Source organism: Rhyacophila brunnea, unplaced genomic scaffold (genome assembly GCF_057557595.1).
Source record: "Rhyacophila brunnea isolate RB1 unplaced genomic scaffold, BYU_Rbru_1.0 scaffold_16, whole genome shotgun sequence".
NCBI classification, from domain to species: domain Eukaryota; kingdom Metazoa; phylum Arthropoda; class Insecta; order Trichoptera; family Rhyacophilidae; genus Rhyacophila; species Rhyacophila brunnea.
In genome coordinates this window covers 69,187-88,753 of record NW_028232816.1, presented here as the reverse complement: position 1 = coordinate 88,753, position 19,567 = coordinate 69,187, and the positions used below count along the sequence as shown (strand labels likewise).

General features: G+C 33.9%; 1 protein-coding gene across 1 annotated transcript; it reads left to right on the top strand.

Moving 5' to 3' along the window:
• Positions 1-1,296: 1,296 nt before the first annotated feature.
• LOC147074084 (uncharacterized) lies at positions 1,297-18,123 on the top strand. Its single transcript, XM_085943702.1, has 4 exons — positions 1,297-1,479; positions 3,871-4,023; positions 9,540-9,791; positions 18,046-18,123. The coding sequence occupies exons 1-4, from the start codon at positions 1,336-1,338 to the stop codon at positions 18,121-18,123; spliced, it is 627 nt and encodes a 208-aa protein (XP_085799828.1). The 5' UTR covers positions 1,297-1,335.
• Positions 18,124-19,567: the final 1,444 nt, after the last annotated feature.

Genomic DNA, 19,567 nt, shown 5'->3' with positions numbered 1-19,567 from the left:
ATAACATACGAACAAAATAATATTTCTTTTGGTAGGTACCATTGAATCATTCAAATTATTGAATTTATCCGTCAATATTTCTACCATTTTTTACAAAAATTATTGTAATTATTATCTAGGTTTCTATTCAATTGAAACGTACCTAGTTAAATAAATAAGTACCTACTTATGTATTTACAATAATATTGTTTGTTACTTTTCTGTATGAATGAAGGTACTATTAGGTAGGTACCAAATCAAAATGCAGAGCCCCAACCGCGAAGTGGGCCCTTCTCAATAGGTAACATTAATATGGACGAAGCATCTGGAAAAAAATGACACTCACTTTTTGTCGGGTCTGCCGATCAATGGCACAATCTGTTCTAATACCATTACAATAAAGGTGACATTGCTATACATTCTCGATGCTTTTTGTCGGTCTGCCGAATGGTTCTGTTCCAACGGGTTCGCTCAAATGAACATTGACACTAGAAACACTGTTCTAACGCCATCACAATAAAGGTGATACCTATTGCTATAAATTCCCGATGCGTGATATCGCGTAATGGAAATTGCGTGACGTCTACCTATACATGTGCGAATGTCGCTATTCGCAAATTTACTTGCTAGCTAGGTACTGTACTGAGTGCGTTGACCATTGTCATTGGCTGGCCCTTCTTCAGTGGGCAATGGTCTAAAATTGAATTGTATTGTCAGTAATTAAAAAGAAATATCAATGAAGTAAAATTCAACTAGGCCATATAAACTAATGAAAGGAGTCTCATCTACAAATAAAACTTATATTATTCATGTTGACTTTGAAGTCCTTCAGATAGGGTTTGCCTTTGTGAGGTGTTATTCTACGACTTTATTCCTTTTTCTTGTCGTTGGTCATTTGTTTCCCTTTTTATTTACTGGTCATACCACTTCGTCACGTCACTTTCTATAATCACGGCTGCCAACAGTGATGCCAACCGTACTATAATTATAGTATTTGTACTATAATTTTGGCCCGCGTACATGTACAATATAAAAGTCTGAAAATACTATATAGTTCGCAATATAATTTATCTAAAAAAAGCCCTTGTTAACTACACTTCAAGTAAATTTTGTCTAAAAAACGTCTCGTTAATCACTATATGAGTTATTTTTTGAAAATGAGGAAAGTACTGATCGTTCGACGAGTTGGTACTATATTCTTTGTCGAAATACTATAATATTGAAGGCTCTGTACTATAATTCAACTTTGAAAATATGGCAACATTGGCTGTCAATCTGTCATATTGGTTTGTGTGTTACAGCTGTTCATTAGTGTGACTCGATAATCTTAGAGAACTAACATTTTCAATACGTAAAATGGACGTAAAACGTGAAGCAGGTGACTTTCAACCCGATGCAGATGAGCAACATCGATTCAATGCGTCCGTACAGGGAAATAACCCAGAATTAAATACTTACATCAAACAAGAGTGTGTTAATGATCCCTGCCACGCTGCCGAGGTTAGTTTTACAAAGGTTATTTATTATAAAAACTGCCTACCTGATAAATTATTAGTGATAGTTTTTTTTCCAACCATAATATTTGTGTAGGTAATAATTATATTGTAATCCTCTAGACCAGGGGGTCCCAACCTTTTTGTACTCTAGAGCACATTCTAAAATATCGGTAGGGTGGCGGGCACCACCTATTTTTAATCGACAAACAACTCCTTCCATAACTTCTCATTTTCCCATAATTTATTTTCTTATATTCATAATTTATTAATAAATAATAAACAAAAATGTTTCAAAATAATAAAAATATTATTCAAATTGCATACACACAGATAAATGTATTTACAAAACGTAAACAAAGTAAACAAGAAACACAAATACAAAGAAAACATTTTATAAAAAAATAGAATATCAATATGTCAATGTGATCTTTGGCATTGCATATCATTGGCCAGTGCCTCATAATTAGGAGAGTATGACGATAATCCTGTTAGCAAACAATCATAAAGATGCTCATCGGTGAGTCGAGATCTATATCTTGATTTTATTATGTTCATGTTTGAAAACAATGATTCGCATAAATATGTCGAACCGAAAAATGATTCAATTTTATATGCCGCTTTTTAAAAAATGGGAACTTTTCTCTGTCCACTGTATTACAAAAGCCCTCTGATATTAAGGATTTAAGCAAAATATCATTCTTAAGCTCCAAAATTTCTAACTCTAGTTCTTCTGTCTTACCTTGAACAAAATCTGCAATACATGCCGCCATTTCCATTACATTTATTTGGCGAGTAAAAGGATTGATACAGAAGGAAACAATTGGCTCGATATCTGTAAACTGCAAAAATCTCTCTTCAAATTGTTTTTTTTAACACTTGAAGATGCTTAATAAATAATGACCCGTTTAATTCATTGTTACCTAGCATTTTATTCATATGTGGGAAATGCACGAGAGAATTGATCTGCAGATGTGATATCAACAAATCCAATTTAGCTTTAAATGACTTTACAGAGCTTATCATTTCAGCTATGTTTTTGTCTTTCCCCTGCAACTCTAAATTTAAAGAATTCAATTTTTCCATGATGTCTGTGAGAAATCCCAAATCAATCAGCCAGCGAGAGTCAGCTAGTTCATCATAATTTTCCTTTTTATCGTTTATAAATGTTTTTATTTCTTCAATTCAACTCACAAATCTTGTAAGAACCTTTTCTTTACTAAGCCAACGTACTTCTGTATGCAGAATAAGATCATGTTTTTTATCTTCAGTATCTTATAACAGGGCCTTGAAAAGTCGGTGTTGCAAAGGAGCTGCTCGAATAGAATTGATTATTTTTGTAACTATTTTCATAACGTGTTCAAATGGCAATATTTTACAACACAGAGCTTCCTGGTGGATAATACAGTGGTAGGACACATTTTAGAACTATATAGAAGAAATATCAAAACTCCTAATTCGTGTTTCGTCAGACGAAGATGTCTCCTAGCTAACTGTCGCGACCCGAACGGGGCAGCAATCGCAATCACAATGACAACAACGCGGTTCCAGGCGGGGAATGCTATTTGCACATCGCTCCTTGTACACGCCGAAAACCCGAACTGAGCCGATGATCGCCGAAGCAATCGGGACGGTACGAGCACGTGACTACTGTCACGTGCTTCGGCGTTCATCGGCTCAGTTCGTGGCGTTCGTTCACTTCGGATTTTCTGCGTGTGTCAGGCTAGCGTGAAAATTCTGTCTCTATCGAATAGTGCCGGGCACATACGAATCGTTCCGCGGGCGCCATGGTGCCCGCGGGCACGGGGTTGGGAGCCCCTGCTCTAGACAATCAACATATTTAGTAATGACGCCAAGGCTATAAGTAAACAGGAAAAAAGTTGATTTATAGGTATCGTCATAAGAACATTGATATCTTTTTTACTACCGTACGTTTTTATTAGGTCGTATTCTTATTTGTCCGGTGGTTGTTTGTCCAGTACGAATCTTGCAATCGATTTTTAACTAACTTCCAGGCTAGCTAAAGATTTGAAACTTTTAGATAAGGTATATCAGAACACGATGCAAATGCATTTTTTTAATACTTTTAGCCATCTTTAAGCAGAATTGAATTCATTTTCAGTTAATTCTGTTTGGTATAAAAAGTTATTTAGACACCAATATTGGTTGCTAGAGGTCAGGGGTCCTAGCAACTAAATTATTAATAAATACGTGCGTTACTATGGATATCAATATGACATTTCAGTATTATTTCTATCAATTACACATTTATTTCATCGGTTAAGCTAGTCAAGTCAAGTTTATATGATTCATCAAAAAATTTAAAAACGTTGTAAGTATATAAAAAGTTATTTTTACCATGTAATTATTTATTTATAAAATCAATGTATTTTTTTAGATCCCTTCAAAGTACCTTACAACTGTAAAATTGGAGAATGATTTTGGGCGGGTTGACTCGGAGAATGAAATTGTTCAAGATGATGTGGAGCAAAGCAATTATGAGTACCCGCAACCTAGTTGCTCCTATTCCGAATGCAACCCTGGACATCAGGTATAATAAATCAATCTTTTCATTTTCAATAGGTAATCTACATACAATCATAACGGTACCACAGAAAAAAATAAGATTAGATTCGTTTAGATTAGATTACATTAGGTATTCGATTAGATGTGGCGAAAAACACTGACGTTTTCGGAAGTACCACTACTTCCTTACCTTATTCAATACAACGTGAGTGCAAATTTAATAGTTTCTCATTTCTCCGATGCTCCAAACATGCGGTCGTTCACCGCTGTCTTTAGATTAATAAAGCCTGAGCATAACTTTTAGCGCAAGCAACGAGTGGTCCACTGCCATACTATTTATTGATAACGTACTTGCAAGCAGAGTTTTATATTCTATAATGACTGAAGAGTATAAATAAGTTATTAGTTATTGTCGTTTAGAATCGACTGCCACATTGACAAACGTCCTAGTGTATTTTGATATTATAATACACAGAAGAAGTTTACTTACTTTGATCGTCACTTCCAATTATTAATAACACTTAACCACCAAATCGGATGAACTCCAAGGTCTTCAAGATACGTTAAAATAATCTGAAAGAAATCTGAAACTAAGAATACTCCGGCAAGTGAACACGTCAGACGCGTCAGTATGAGCACTCTATAAAAATAACAGGTCATCCATAGACAACTGGAGGGGCGAAAAGTAGGACCAGTCGTGTAATGTATCGGCTTCCTTCTTCAGTGGGCAATGGGTCGTTATGTCAATTTGATTCCGAATGATCAGTTTCCAAACAGAAATGCAAAAATATGTCAATGGCTTGACGTAAGTGATATTATTAATTTACTATTAATTATTATTAATTGATATTATTTATAAGCTTGGAGTCCTAATGACATGGTGTTGGATTTTAATAAAATTGTATGTATAGACGACGCCATAGTTTTCCCTTCGGGATTGATTTTCATTCATCTCAGATAGTTTGATATTTTGCTGATTTCTCAGTTTTACGATTTTCGTGTCGTCCTGCCAATATAACTTTGGGTATTCTGGAGTCTGGCCTTCAGAATATTGCCTGAAACCATCTCAGGCTGCTAGGCCTAGCAGAACAGCTGGCAATCGCCGATTTCTACAACTGACATTGTAATAGGTCATTTCCGACTCAATTAGAAAGCCGATACATTCACAACGACTGGTCCTACTTTATCTGCCCCTCCCGTTGTTGTCGATGGATGACATGACATTCGTTCTATTGAGTGCTCATACTGACGCGTCTGTCGTGTTCACGCAGTGAATGGTTTGATTTGGATAGATTTGTTAAATGATAAATAATACACTAGCATTAACACACCTTCTAAAAATCTAATGCATAGATCCTACATATTTTTTGGAAATCGATATTACCACCGGTTTTTGCGAGGGACTAGTCTGACTTTGACAGATGATGAATAACAGGAATGTATATTATTTATTAATAACACTGATAGTTAATATATTTGGTGTGAGAATGTTTTATAATTCAATTTGAAACGAGAAAGGGCGAATCAATATGTCAAGCAATTTGGGATCTGATTTTGACAGCTAAAAAGTGGACCACTCGTTGCTTATGCAAAAAGTTATGCTCAGGCTTTATTAATCTAAAGATGGTGGTGAATATGCACAATATTATGTGTTGGTATATAAATGTTTCGTTGAATCATGTGCATTTAAATAAAATAAGTCATTATTCATCTCAAATAAAGCGATATGTGATTATCATAAATACCCATCCAATATAACGTGACCATTAATCTTCGGTCCCATTTAAAAGATTGCAATGTAAAAAATGAATTTAAACATTAATTTGTTTCATTGTCTTTAAAAAATAAATGCTTGCAGCCGTAGAATAATATTTAAAAATTAAATTCGAATTAAAATTTAACCTTAAATAATATAGTTTCCCTTGTGCGGGAAATTCATATCGAAACAAATATTGATAGATAATAAAGCAATGCACATATCTGAGAGGAATAAATCAATTCTGATGAGAATAGGGATTTATAAGACCCTAAGGTCTTTTTAGGCGTTTTTTTTACATGAAAAAAAGACCTAAAAAGACTCAAAAAACGCATATTTTTTCACGTTAAAAATACATGCGTTTTTTGGAGTCTTTTTAGGCCTTTTTTCATGTTAACAGTGAGCTATTTTTTTAATAAATTAAAAATCAATAATTAATTTAGTGCTAACACCGTGACTGGCGCGTTTGGAGCAGTTGGCCATTAGTGACGAAGCCCACCAAAAGCGGCGCTCGAGGCGCTCACTACGAAATAGGCCCCCTCCTACCCGCGCATTACCCTTAACCTATGTAATAAGGGGCACGAGAAGCACAAAATAATAATTATTATCAGCGTCTCCCATAACAAAGCAATAAAAATATTATATTATTTCTCGGCGGCTTGTAATTCATATTCACGATGACATAATTCTACCAGCGAAATATCGGACACCCAGCAACTAAACAATGAGTTCACTGTTATTAAAATAATGCGTACTCGCCCGTCTATCGACAACGCGCCCAGAAGCGGATAAAATAAAACATCGCGCGCCCCTTTTGCTTGCTGTGTTCAATGGGCTACGTAGTATTTTCCTTAATTCGTCCCACTGAGAAGCCAAACAACGGGTGAATCATGGGGCGGGCGGGCACAGTGCTTCGTCAAAGCCAGTCTGGCGTATTTGATTACGTTGTATTTTCGATGATTCACGCGCCACTTGTGAAATTTTGCGCGAGCGCCCCACTCGCTGCGTTAAGTGAATTTTACGCCTTAGATATAATTAATGTATTATTGAAATGTGGTAATTAAAAGGTCAACAGTGATTGTGTTAAATTGTTTGTCCACGTTGGTCACATTAAAAATACACGGTATAACCGACAAGGCATCCTTCCATCTCACACTGTATGGCGTTCAACCAATGACATTAATATGGACGAAGCATCTAGAAAATAAAATGACACTCACTTTGTGTCGGGTCTGCTGGATGGCGAAATTCATATTTTAATATCGGTATCCTACGCTCAAATAAACATTCTGCTTGCAAGCGGTCTGGCGACACCGCTGGGTCTGCCCATACAAAATTTCTGACTGTCAGGTTTCGACTCCACTGTTATTATTGTGTTACAAAATGCCAATGTGCCTAGTTAAAAATTGTAAAAAAATCTACTAAACACTCCAAGAAAGATGGGATATCACTTTTCATGTGTTAGTATTATTTATTATTTATAAAATGCCATTTTAAGATATTGATGAATGTTTGTTTATTCAATGTAATTGAATGACAGAAACCATTGGACAGTCGCCTGTGATGTGCTGGGCTCACTTGCGTCTAATCTCCGAAAAGTCGTAAGTAACCGAGAATCTGTTTCTAACGCAATGAGTCATGACACTAATACGCCATTACAATAAAGGTTATATTACTATAAATTCTCGAAGCTTGTATCGCATAATGGAAACGGATACGTCAATGGTCACGTGACATCTACCTATACATCTGTGAATGACTTTCATGCACAATTTCTCGTGCGCGCCGGTATTAAGTGAGTTGTCCATTTAATATGTCATTGCGTTCAACGAATATATTTTGCTCCGTGGTCGAAAAACCCTTACCCGATTCGCTTCAGGCACACTATTTATTAAATCGTCTTAAGTATAAAATGAATGTATTTTTCGCAATTTAATGCAATGTAAAATCGGAAAAGTATTTCGAGCGGATTGACTCAGACAATGAGATTGTTCAAAAGGAAGTAGATAGGTAGAGCAAAGCAATTATGAGCAATCTAGTTCCCCTTATTCCGAATGTAACCTAGGAAATAAGGTATTTAATCAGAGCGTTGCTCGCGTAGCGGAGCTCGGAGCACTTGAACAATGGGATTTTACCCGGAGTTGAAGCGGAGCCGGAGCACTGAAAATGTGTAGTACTCCACTGCTCCAGATGTTTTTTTTTATTATTAAATTTTCGTTCTAAAATTCAATGAAAATAGTATATTTTGACACTGCAATACTGGAATTATTTGAAATATGGCAACACTGCCGTGTGATAAAACCTCACTTTTTTGACTGAAGAAACAAATAATGAGAGACGATTTGCTTTCGGAATTTTGTTTAATAAAATTAATAATTAAAATGACGATTGTTAAACTACTTATTTTTCAACATTTTTATACTTAAATAAATAATACTAGGAGCAGACCCTAAAACGAAGCTGGAGCAAGTATAAGGTCCCGGAAAGGAGCTGAAGTGGTGCAACTCAAAAAAGGTTCCGCTCCAACGCTCTGAAATTAACAATATACCTATTCATTTAAAACAATCCACATACGATTATAACAGTGTTAACACTGAAAAAAAAGTTTAATATCCGCAAAAGGCTAGCGAATACGATTTAGCCGTGACGAAAAAAACTGACGGTTTCACTCGTTTTTAACTAAAAAAAACGACTTAGTGGAAGTCACTTACCGTATTAAACACATTGTGGATGCCAAATTAATAGTTACCATTTCTCTGATGCTACAAACATGCGGCCATTTTATTATAAACTTACTTAACCGCATCAACCAGTTTCATAATGGTCAGTTTCTAAATGGGAATGCAAAAATATGTCAATGGCTTGGCTTAAGTGATATTTCTTTTTTTTTTGTTAACTGTCAATTCATGGTGGAACTGCATAGTATTGTTGTTTTAATTAAATAAAACGCAATTTTTTTTGTAGTACTTATTCCACTTTTAATCAATAAATTAGGACCGGTTTCGTCCGCCTCAGAGGGTTCAATTTGATTTCATTTTTAAGTGATATTATTAAGTATTATGTAATAGGCAGGTAATGCAGTGTATATCTAACGAGGTACACATAAGACTATTAAATTTTAATTTTCAATGTAAATGCGTTTAACTGAAAGTGGAATTATCACACACTTCAAAGAACTCATCTTTAGGAGTCAAGTAACAGGTTGAAAGGTGCGGGTAAAGGAATGCGCAGGTACTAAATCGTATACTTATTTTCAGGAAGTTTACGAAAAGTATGTAGATGATACAAAACCTCTAAGTAAACATAAGAATCCTAAACCCGGTTTCTCCTTTTTTATGATTTATACCAGTAATTCAATTTCTATAAATATAAACAAGATAGTTAGTATGACTTAGACTCAAGAAAAGTAACTATTTGTCTGCTGCTTAAATAAATAAGTCCGCAGCGAATATATTTAGCTAGGAATAGGAACCTCTGATAAACATATATGGACGACTGATGTTTTTTTATGAATCTTCGCAAGGACAAATGAATATAAATTATGTAGTCGGATTCAGTATTACAGTTATCTTTAAGTCTTAATAATATATTTAAGTTACATGCGTATTGACTTGAAATAAAAATACTGATCAACATAGGCACCCATTTTTCTCTAAATTATATCCACCATGCTTGTCAAGATTTCTACGTTTATCTTTAAGATGTTTGATTTTTTTTATATATTATGCTCTTATATACCTAAGTCGTTTGCTTACATGTTAATGGAATACTTCACCTTCTTTTAGTTGATTCCTGCAACCACTGCCGTGACCTATTCCGCTGGTCTCGGATTGTCAGAGAGAGAAGTACAAGAGCCATACGATGAAATACAGATTGACGATGGAGACACTAAAAAAGAATTGGAGATATATGAAACGATTACTAATATAGTCAGTCGCGCCGCTAAATGTAAACGTGTACAATCTAACCTCAGAAATCCCGAGTTATTAATAGCTGTTATAAAGTTAGAGAAAAAATCATTTAATAAGGAAAATTTTGTGTGCAGTTTTTGTTTTGATTTTTTTGCATCGCTGTCTCTATTGAAGCTACACAAAGCGTGTCATAAATCAATAACGGATAAAACGAAAAATTACAAAAGCATTCGATCTAATTTCAAAAATCCTAATCTAAAGAATCATTCCGGTGAAAAGCCATTTAAATGTGCCCAATGTAATTACTCTTGTATCAAATCTAGTAAGATGAAATTACACAAATTAACCCACTCTGGTGAAAAGCCATTTAAATGTGACCAATGTGAATACTCTTGTATACAATCCAATGCGTTGAAAATACACAAAATGACTCATTCTGGTGAAAAGCCATTTAAATGTGACCAATGTAATTACTCATGTAAAACATCTGCAGATAATAAAATACACAAAATGACTCATTCTAGTGAAAGACCATTTAAATGTGACCAATGCAATTACTCTTGTATACAATCCGGTACGATGAAAAGTCACAAAATGATTCATTCAGGTGAAAAGCCATTAAAATGTGACGAATGTAAATTCTCATGTATAAGATCTGTTCATATGAGACTACATAAAATGGGTCATTCTGGTGAAAGGCCATTTAAATGTGACCATTGTAATTACTCGTGTATTACATTCACAAGTATGAAATTACACAAAATGACTCATTCTGGTGAAAAGCCATTCAAATGTGGAGAATGTAATTACTCTTGTATACAATCCAATGCAATGACAATACACAAAACGACTCATTCTGGTAAATGGTCATTTAAATGTGACCAGTGTAATTACTCTTGTATCAAATCTAGTAAGATGAAATTACACAAATTGACTCATTCTGGTGAAAAGCCATTTAAATGTGACCAATGTGAATACTCTTGTATACAATCCAGAGCGATGAAAATACACAAAATGACTCATTCTGGTGAAAAGCCATTTAAATGTGACCAATGCAATTACTCGTGTATTACATTCACAAGTATGAAATTACACAAAATGACTCATTCTGGTGAAAAGCCATTCAAATGTGGAGAATGTAATTACTCTTGTATACAATCCAATGTAATGACAATACACAAAACGACTCACTCTGGTAAAAAGTCATTTAAATGTGACCAGTGTAATTACTCTTGTATAATATCTAGTAGAATGATAGTACACAAGATGACTCATTAAAGCTCTTTAAAACAGGCATCATCAGCATTATCTTGCTTAATACAAATATTGGAACTGTTTGGTTGCAATATTGGCACATCATACCATAACTGTCTTTCACCAGAAACCAATTCAACTGGTTCGCGTCCAATTAAATTATTTAAACTAAAATCTGTCACAAAGTGCCGTGAAACACTGTAAGTGTAAGTATATTATATATATGTGCAACAATGGTTCAGCCCGTAGAGTTGTTCCTTTTGCGTCAATTTATTTCTAAAATATTGCCAGAATGCAAAGCATCAATTTTGCAGAAAGAGTCCAGCATTAGTTGGTCTTGATCCGATTTAAAACATTTTTGTATAAAAGATCAATTGTCTTTGGATCTTATTTGAAATATATTTTTGCTCTGGCAAATTTTTTTCTATGGCATTGGATCATTAATCACCGTCGCCATGTCTTCTGAAATTTCAGTAGATCTAGGTACTGATGTTTTTGTATACTGATTTTTTTATTATTTTTTTAACTTCAAGTAATCTGATATTTTAGTATTTTTTCATATTTCGTATGTTTACTGATGATTATTTTAATATTTAACTTGATCAGATTTACGCCTTTTTGTTGTGTGACAATTCTAATTTGACAAAGAAACATTGTTACTCTACTAAAGAGCGCCATTTACCCGCTACAATCATTATTGTTTATAATAAATAATTAGTATTATTACGTTTTGTTTTTATTGGGTTATTCCTCTCGAGATAAGGGAAAATCAAACGCTTGGTCTTTGTGGGCCACGATAGGCGTTTATTGCTGCAATTCGACAGAAATATAAGAGAAAAATAACACATAAATATGATACAAATTATAAAAGAGCATTGGCATATAAAACAGTGATTATCTAATACTTAGCCAAACACTAATTATTATGAAGAATATTTGATTCTATTCACAACGGTCGAACAAAGGTCCGCTTGGGGGTACTGGGCCAAAGATGCACTTTAAGGCAACCACTGGTTGGAGCGTTAGGGTCTAGGCTACCGAAAACCGCTTTCCAATCCTCGAGTATATCTAATGTGTCCAGACGTCCCGTTTTCGAAAAGAAAGAAACTTGTGACCAAGATACAGAAATGTTATAGTATAGACCTATTCACTTTTTTCTAATTACATTAGACCGCAAAAAGTGTCTGATTGGAACACTTGGATTGTTCAACTGAAAGTCGCTGGGTGGAGTTGTTCAAACACTTTTGCGCTAATAATATGGACCACAAAATTTTTCGTATAATTATTGAATATATTTTATATCTGCCCGGCACTAATGCACCAATAAAAAGGGTCTTCTCTCTTATGAATAAGTTGTAGACGATTGAAAAAACACAGTTGAAAATAGATGGCAATATTATAAAATTAAATTCGAAAAAATCCTGCCAAGAATTTCATTTGTTTTTGAATTCAACACCAGATATACTAAATTTGTTCTTCGGAAAAATATAATGTGAGGTAAATTGTCATGTATCCATACCTGTGTGTAGGCAGGGCTCGAAATAGACCGGAGCGCCGTTCCTGTTCCTGAAATCGGTAATATTATCGCTCCGTCTCCATAGACAAAAGGTCTGCATTGCCACTGCAACAACAGTCAACAATAATATTATTATGTACGTCTGTTGACTTTAAATCCTAAAAAATAACATTGCATCATAGATAATAATATTTTAGTATCTTAAGTACAAAATATATCATACCTTTTTATATGTAGTAGGTAAGGTGAGTCGGGGTAAGTGTGACATATAATTCAATGAGATTAATTTCAACGTAGTTCATGATGAATAGGTGTGTTTTAAACAGTTTAAAACTTTACCGTAGGATCTACAAAAGCATTACAATTAATATATACTGAAGGAACCCACTGTATATTTTACTATAATACGACATTTTAATATTTTTTGATCACTAGTCAGTTTGTTACACTTAGGTACCTCAATATTGAGGTAAGTGTAACTAAATTCATCTTTATTCCAAAAGTACTTCAAAAACCATAATGTATTATAATAATATGCATAGAAAGGTAATATTTCATTTAATGAATATTGAGTCTTGAGTTAAAACTACAGAATAGAATTTCAACAAAATGGACTAAAACATTTTTTTTGGGTAAGTGTGTCATACCAATGTTTGAAGCGCTGGTGATGTCCCGAATGAAAAACGACATATTTTTTATTAATTATCATAGGTAGTTGACGGAAATCCGATGACACTAACGAGTTTACTTTTTGAATGATCGTGGGAAAAACTTGTTATGTCAAGTTGACAGTCAACATTATTTGTCCATTGTGGAAATTCCTTAAAATTGAGGTTGATGATTGTACTGTTTAATAAGACAAGTTATAGTACAAATTGATTACAAAAAGATCGCAAACTTTTATTCAAACATATTCTACGGCTTACGGTTTTTAGCATGGAACATGCTTTTGTCTTGCCCACCCGGCCGCATTCGTTACGAAAACATCACACAGGCAGCGCAATGAAAACAAAAAATAAAGTCACGAAAGTAGCGCGGCGCGGGCTGGAGTGGCTTCAGTCGGCCGCGAACGGCGCTTCGGGAATAACGTGTGACCCTCGCCCCACAATTTAATTTATTTTCCTTCGAATTTGGACAACCAGCATTCAGAGAATCAGTGGGCAAAGTATGTTCCATGTTTAATAATTTTAGCCGTTAGGGTTTAAGTAACCATCATCTTTAAATAATGACTTATTTCTTTAAATAAAACCTATAAACCAATTGTGTCTGGGTACTTCGACTTTAAACGGTGTGTTAATATTATTTTCTTTCATATACTGTCCAATTAATTCGAGGACTGCTTTTTTGTGAGACATGCTTTTCCAACGTATGCAAATTTTTTGCAATAGATGTTTCCATCTCTTTGGGTAATATTATAATACTTCTGCTAAAACTGTCTTGTCTTCTTTCGTAAACATGATTATACATACCTATCCATATGACATAATATCCTGTTTTTACACATTCAACTGTTTTTTGTAATTTTCCTCGGTCGTAAGCTCCTTTATCTGTCTTTCGTTTATATTTATATGTGGAAAAAGTGCACATTAATTATTATCACATGTTAGATAAGCACTTATTTTAAAAACTTGTGTATTCCATTGAAACACATGCACTCTTCCGAGTACCTACCTACTTAGCATAAAACTACAACAATAAAATTATAAACATTTTATTTCAATTATTGCGAACATTTTTTCGATCGATATAAATAATGCGTCGTGTCCCCATCACTAATTAAAATAATGACTATACGAATTCATAGAAAATATATGGGGGAAGTGTGACATAAAACAAAGGCACACTTACCCCACGCGCTTACTTTCGTGAGGGAAGTGTGTCTACTCGATTAAAGCTTTAAAATAATTATCAATTAATAAATAAAACGATAATAACACGTGAAGCAAGGTATCAAAACACATATTATTATATTCTTACAACCATAATGTGCAGATTTCCGTGTTTTAAAAAATAGTTTAGTAACAGCTACCATCAGCTCACTCGTCGACTTCAAAATGTCGTCTGGAGAATAATCCATGTAGTCACCTCAAAAAAACATGGTATCGACACCATTTCTGATTATTTTTATAAATCGGTGATTTTGCTATCACCTTTCCATAGATGGCATCATTCAATTTGTAGTTGATACTGAGATATCTTAGTAGCTACACTTACCCTAAAGTTACACTAACACCGACCCACCTTACAATATTATTTCAATGACACTCAGTGAGTGAAATAGTTTAATATGACATGGCAATATGCATCATTGCCGTCGACATAAAATTGTCGGCATTAAACTTTAAGTATATCAAACAGCTAATGACTACGCGTTCCTTATAATTCAGAGACAAAAAGATGGCAGCACTGCGGCATATTGTCATTTCACGGTAAAATATGTTCTGTACCGATAATTCTTAGCTTATTTTCAATTCAAACACACAAAATGGACGTAAACGCTAAATATTCGATCTCTAATCTTATATAAAAGATCATAATCATTGCTCTAATGTGATACATGCGTAGGTACACAATATGAAACTGGAACAATGTATGCATCTACGTTCTGTGATATATTAGTATTTCGTAGTTGTGATCCTTATCGTCACAACTACAAAATAAAAGAGAAAAGAGTCTCTAGATAGGATGGAATATAGAGTGTTAAGTTAAAGAGAGCATGAGACATAAGCAAGGGCCATGGGTTACATGCATCCTTTTCAAGCTGAACAATAATTATTTCCGTAACCTCGCAACTGACGACTGTAAAAATTAAATTAGAATACAAAAAGGAATTGCACGGCTGAAGGCACGTGCAATCTATGATTAAAGATGTACTTATTAAAGTCCTGGACGCCACACGGTCTTGATACCGTGAAAGATTATAATTATATAGCAGTGAGGAAGAAAGGGGGAATAATAAATGAAAGAGCAATTTATGTACTTGAACGAAACTATATTATAGCAAAAACAAGAAAATTACATTAAAAGGTTATTAAGGAAATACTATAATAAAGGCAAGCAGCTAAGTTTTAAAAGAAACATTGGAAGATAAGTGAACCAAATAATAATAGTTTTAAAATACCAAACTTGGAACGAACAGAGGCTTGAAGCACTGCGGCTGCAATCGTGCTCTTTAAGTAACGTCCATTATAGGTCCATTTACCTGGATCACCCAATGTTAAAACTCCAACTTTTTTTGGGTGCATTTGTTTGTGCATCGTTAGTGCACGTTTGTGCACGATTTTTTTTCGTTTGTGCACATATAATAACAGAAAAATTCCAATTTCAAATTGGGTGTTCCAGCTAAACGTTTGGTCTCTAGTGACTTGATACTTGAACCAATAAATTAGCCTTAAAATTTTTTTGTTAAATGCATCTGATTAGGTATATTTATGTCAACTTTAAACACGATTTTTTTAAATTTGTATCTCTTATATTAAGCTAGTAATTTAATTTTGAGCGGCCGTCAAGTTTAAAAACCAAACATTTTTTTTCCACATTTTTTAATTACACACCTTTGAGTAATTTAAATACATGATTTTTCATGAAGTTTTTCTGGTTTTTCCATTTAAATTACGTGAAAAATTCGCATTTTTCCATTTTCACTAAGTACCCCGTGAAAATATCCCGAACAAAAAAGACCGCATTCGTTTGGAAAATCCAGTCAAAAGAGTCTATACAAAATAGTCAAAACGGTGTAATGCTCACTAAATATGTCCGTTTATACTACCTAAAACTTAAAATTACTACCTTTAAATTGATATTTTGATTACACAAAAGTGTCAAAATTACAAAAACATTCAACATTCTTAACATTTATCTTTTTATTTATGATTTTGAATAGATCAATGTCAGTTGCATACGGGAAAAGCAGTAATTAATAATTATTCTTAGGTACCTACTGTTTTTTAACAATATGATCCGTAGTAAAAATAAATAAGTTATTAGAATACAATTAGGTATGCATATTTTTGAAAAATGCAATATATTTTATGCAACGATATTTTCTTCAAAAGATAATATTGGAATGACATTTATATTTATTTTGTATATAGGAGTTACCTTGCAGGCACTTAACTCTTCCTAATAATATTTGCATAGGTATTATGATTTTTTTCTTTTTCTCTGTTTCTCCAGATGGTGCAACGTATGCTTGTAGTTCTGGTAGGTATTATGTTAAGAGAGAAGTGTTAGACAAAAACTTCATATTATGCTCTTCAGAATCGATATCAAATGAAGTTTTGTAGGTACTTTGAAAAGTTATTGCCTCTGACGGCTTCGACAATTGTTTCACGCAAATGGTTTTCTTCCGAATGTGTGAGTTTATGAGTTCTTAAACAACGTACCGACCTACATATCTGTTTACATTTATATTTAAATTCATCACGTTTATGAGTTTTTAAATGACATTTGTTTACATTTAAAATGAAATAGATCACACGCAAATGGTTTTTCTCCTGTTTCGTTTTATGAACTCTAAGATAATGTTGTGCCGTGGCTCCGTATAGGCAGTCAATTTATTTAAAAGGTTATTCACCATTAAGTATCTTTACATGTGTTTAAAGATTACTCCGTCGCGAGCATCCAAATGAACATACATTGCATTTATAAGATTTTTCACGAGTATGTTCTATATATTATGTATATATTCATTTCATGTGTTTTAAGACAACTAAGTCGCACGCATTTATATGAATATATATCGCATTTTAAAGGTTTTTCACCAGAATTGGTCATTTGTTTGTTTTTAAGATGACTAAGTTGCGAGCATCTATTTGAGCATACATTGCATTTATAAGGTTTTTCACCAGTCACCAAAAATGCCAGCGCAGCTTAAGAGTTGGCCTATTGCGTCGAGGGTCTCAGGTTCTAATCCTCGGTCTGGCAAGTATGCATATTATTCGCGAGAATCTATATGAACATACATTGCATTTATTAGATTTTCTTCAAAATGCGTCATTGTGTCTTTTTAAAATATTAATTCGCGAGCATCTATATGAACATAAATCGCATTTGTGAGGGTGTGCACCAGTATTAATTGTCATTCAACATATTTTAAGACTACAAGGTGTTTTTAAATGACATATTTGATTACATTTCAAATCACAATCATCACATGCAACTGGTTTTTCTCCTGAATGTGTTAGTTTATGAGTTCTTAAACAACGTATTCAATACGTTGCTGCCAAAAGTTGGTTAGTCGATAGTTTGGCTATATGTTACGACGCTACTCCCTGGGTAAACGTCAGATTTTTTTATTTTACACTTGAAAGTATCTAAATGCAATTTTTTGAGCATAGACAACCATGGCTATCCAGCTATTATAATCGTAGACAATAAAAATAACCGCTATTATAAGCGAAGACAATAATTACGGTCACAGAGAACAGTGAAATATTAATTACCTTAATACCTAATTAACAATACAATTATTATTACGTTGGCTACAATACTTGTCGTTTATTTCTGTAATTGGGGCCCAAATCATGTCGCTGAAATGGATAGATGATATCCTTACTATGGGCTTATCTCTCCAAGAATGTAAGATACCTAATATCTCCTTTTATACAGATAACCAACTCGCCCTTCCGTTCAAAGACTGGACTCAAGTTGAAGACCTCTATTTATGCGAATAGTCCCACAGACTAATGTTTTTCACCAGCCAACCCGACACTACTGTAAACTGCCCAGGTGCTGGAGTTTATTCTGCTGTTGACCACGATTCAGTCACACGAGCACTAGGTACGCCTTGCATGTCCTCGCCTACCACGAACGACCTCACCCACTTCTTCTTCCACACCGGTCACTCCGTTGACCTCCTTTGTGTCCGAGATGGACCAGGAAGTGGGTCCTCGGGCGTGTCGACACCCGAGTCCATACGAATGCGTAATCCTGCTCTGATCATCTGTTCCAAAGGCCTCCATTTCAGCGTGAAAACAGGCTGGAATCAAAACAATATTCGACTTTAGTAAACTGAATTTATTCCTTGGGAAACACGGGCATTGTCAAAACGTTCGTATAATTTATATAAATTATATTTGGTGATTAAATTATTACCTTGTGACGTATGTATTAGTTTATAATAGACTACCTACCTTAAAATTGATATTTTGATTACACAAAAGTGTCAAAATTACAAAAACATTCAACATTCTTAACATTTATCTTTTTATTTATGATTTTGAATATATCAATGTCAGTTGCATACGGGAAAAGCAGTAATTAATAATTATTCTTAGGTACCTACTGTTTTTTAACAATATGATCCGCAATAAAAATAAATAAGTTATAAGAATACAATTAGGTAGGTACCATGACGGTATGACAAATCTGACGTTTACCCAGGGAGTAGCGTCGTAACATAGAGCCGATAGTTTAAGTATTTTGAGCTTACCACGGATAAGATGTCTATACTTAAATACGTTTGCTAGAATAAAAAATCAAGGTCATCCGATTTTTAGAACATTGTATTTTTAGCTATTCATTATCTTGATAAAAATACGTAACTCTTGATTTTTCAATTTCCCAACATCAAAAGACTGTAGAGATGTTTACAGTATTAATCTAGAATAATGTAATTACATTATTTTCAACAGAAGGTATATCGAATAAATATCAGAAACATTATCAAATTACATATACTTATTCAATGAAAGAACTTAAAGTTCTAATGTGTAAGTTCATAATATGAACTTACACATTCAGGAGAAAACCCATTTGCGTGTGATGAATGTGATTTCCAAGATAATCAAATATGTAATTTAAAAATACCTAGTAATCTTAAAACATATTATGGAATGGCAATACTGAAAAAAAAAACCTTATAAATGCGATGAATGTTCATATAGATGCTCGCAAATTAGTTGTCTTCTGCTCTCTTCTTGGTTGTATACTCATGGCTACCATGTCCATTACTTATAAGATCTTATAATCCCTAGTCCCATATGATCTTATAAGTTATGGACATTGTCGAAAACAAAATGTGTCATAATATGTAGGTATTTAAAGACTACCACGTCGCGAGAATCTATATGAACATAGATTGAATTTATAACATTTTTCATTAGAATGTGTAATTGTATGTCTCTTAAAA

What these genes read in the sequence shown, in the direction of transcription:
- LOC147074084 (XM_085943702.1), top strand. Translation starts at nt 1,336, where the DNA reads ATGGACGTAAAACGTGAAGCAGGTGACTTTCAACCCGATGCAGATGAG. An exon ending in ATCCCTGCCACGCTGCCGAG is followed by an intron (nt 1,480 to 3,870) that starts GTTAGTTTTACA and finishes GTATTTTTTTAG; the next exon opens with ATCCCTTCAAAGTACCTTAC. An exon ending in AATGCAACCCTGGACATCAG is followed by an intron (nt 4,024 to 9,539) that starts GTATAATAAATC and finishes ACCTTCTTTTAG; the next exon opens with TTGATTCCTGCAACCACTGC.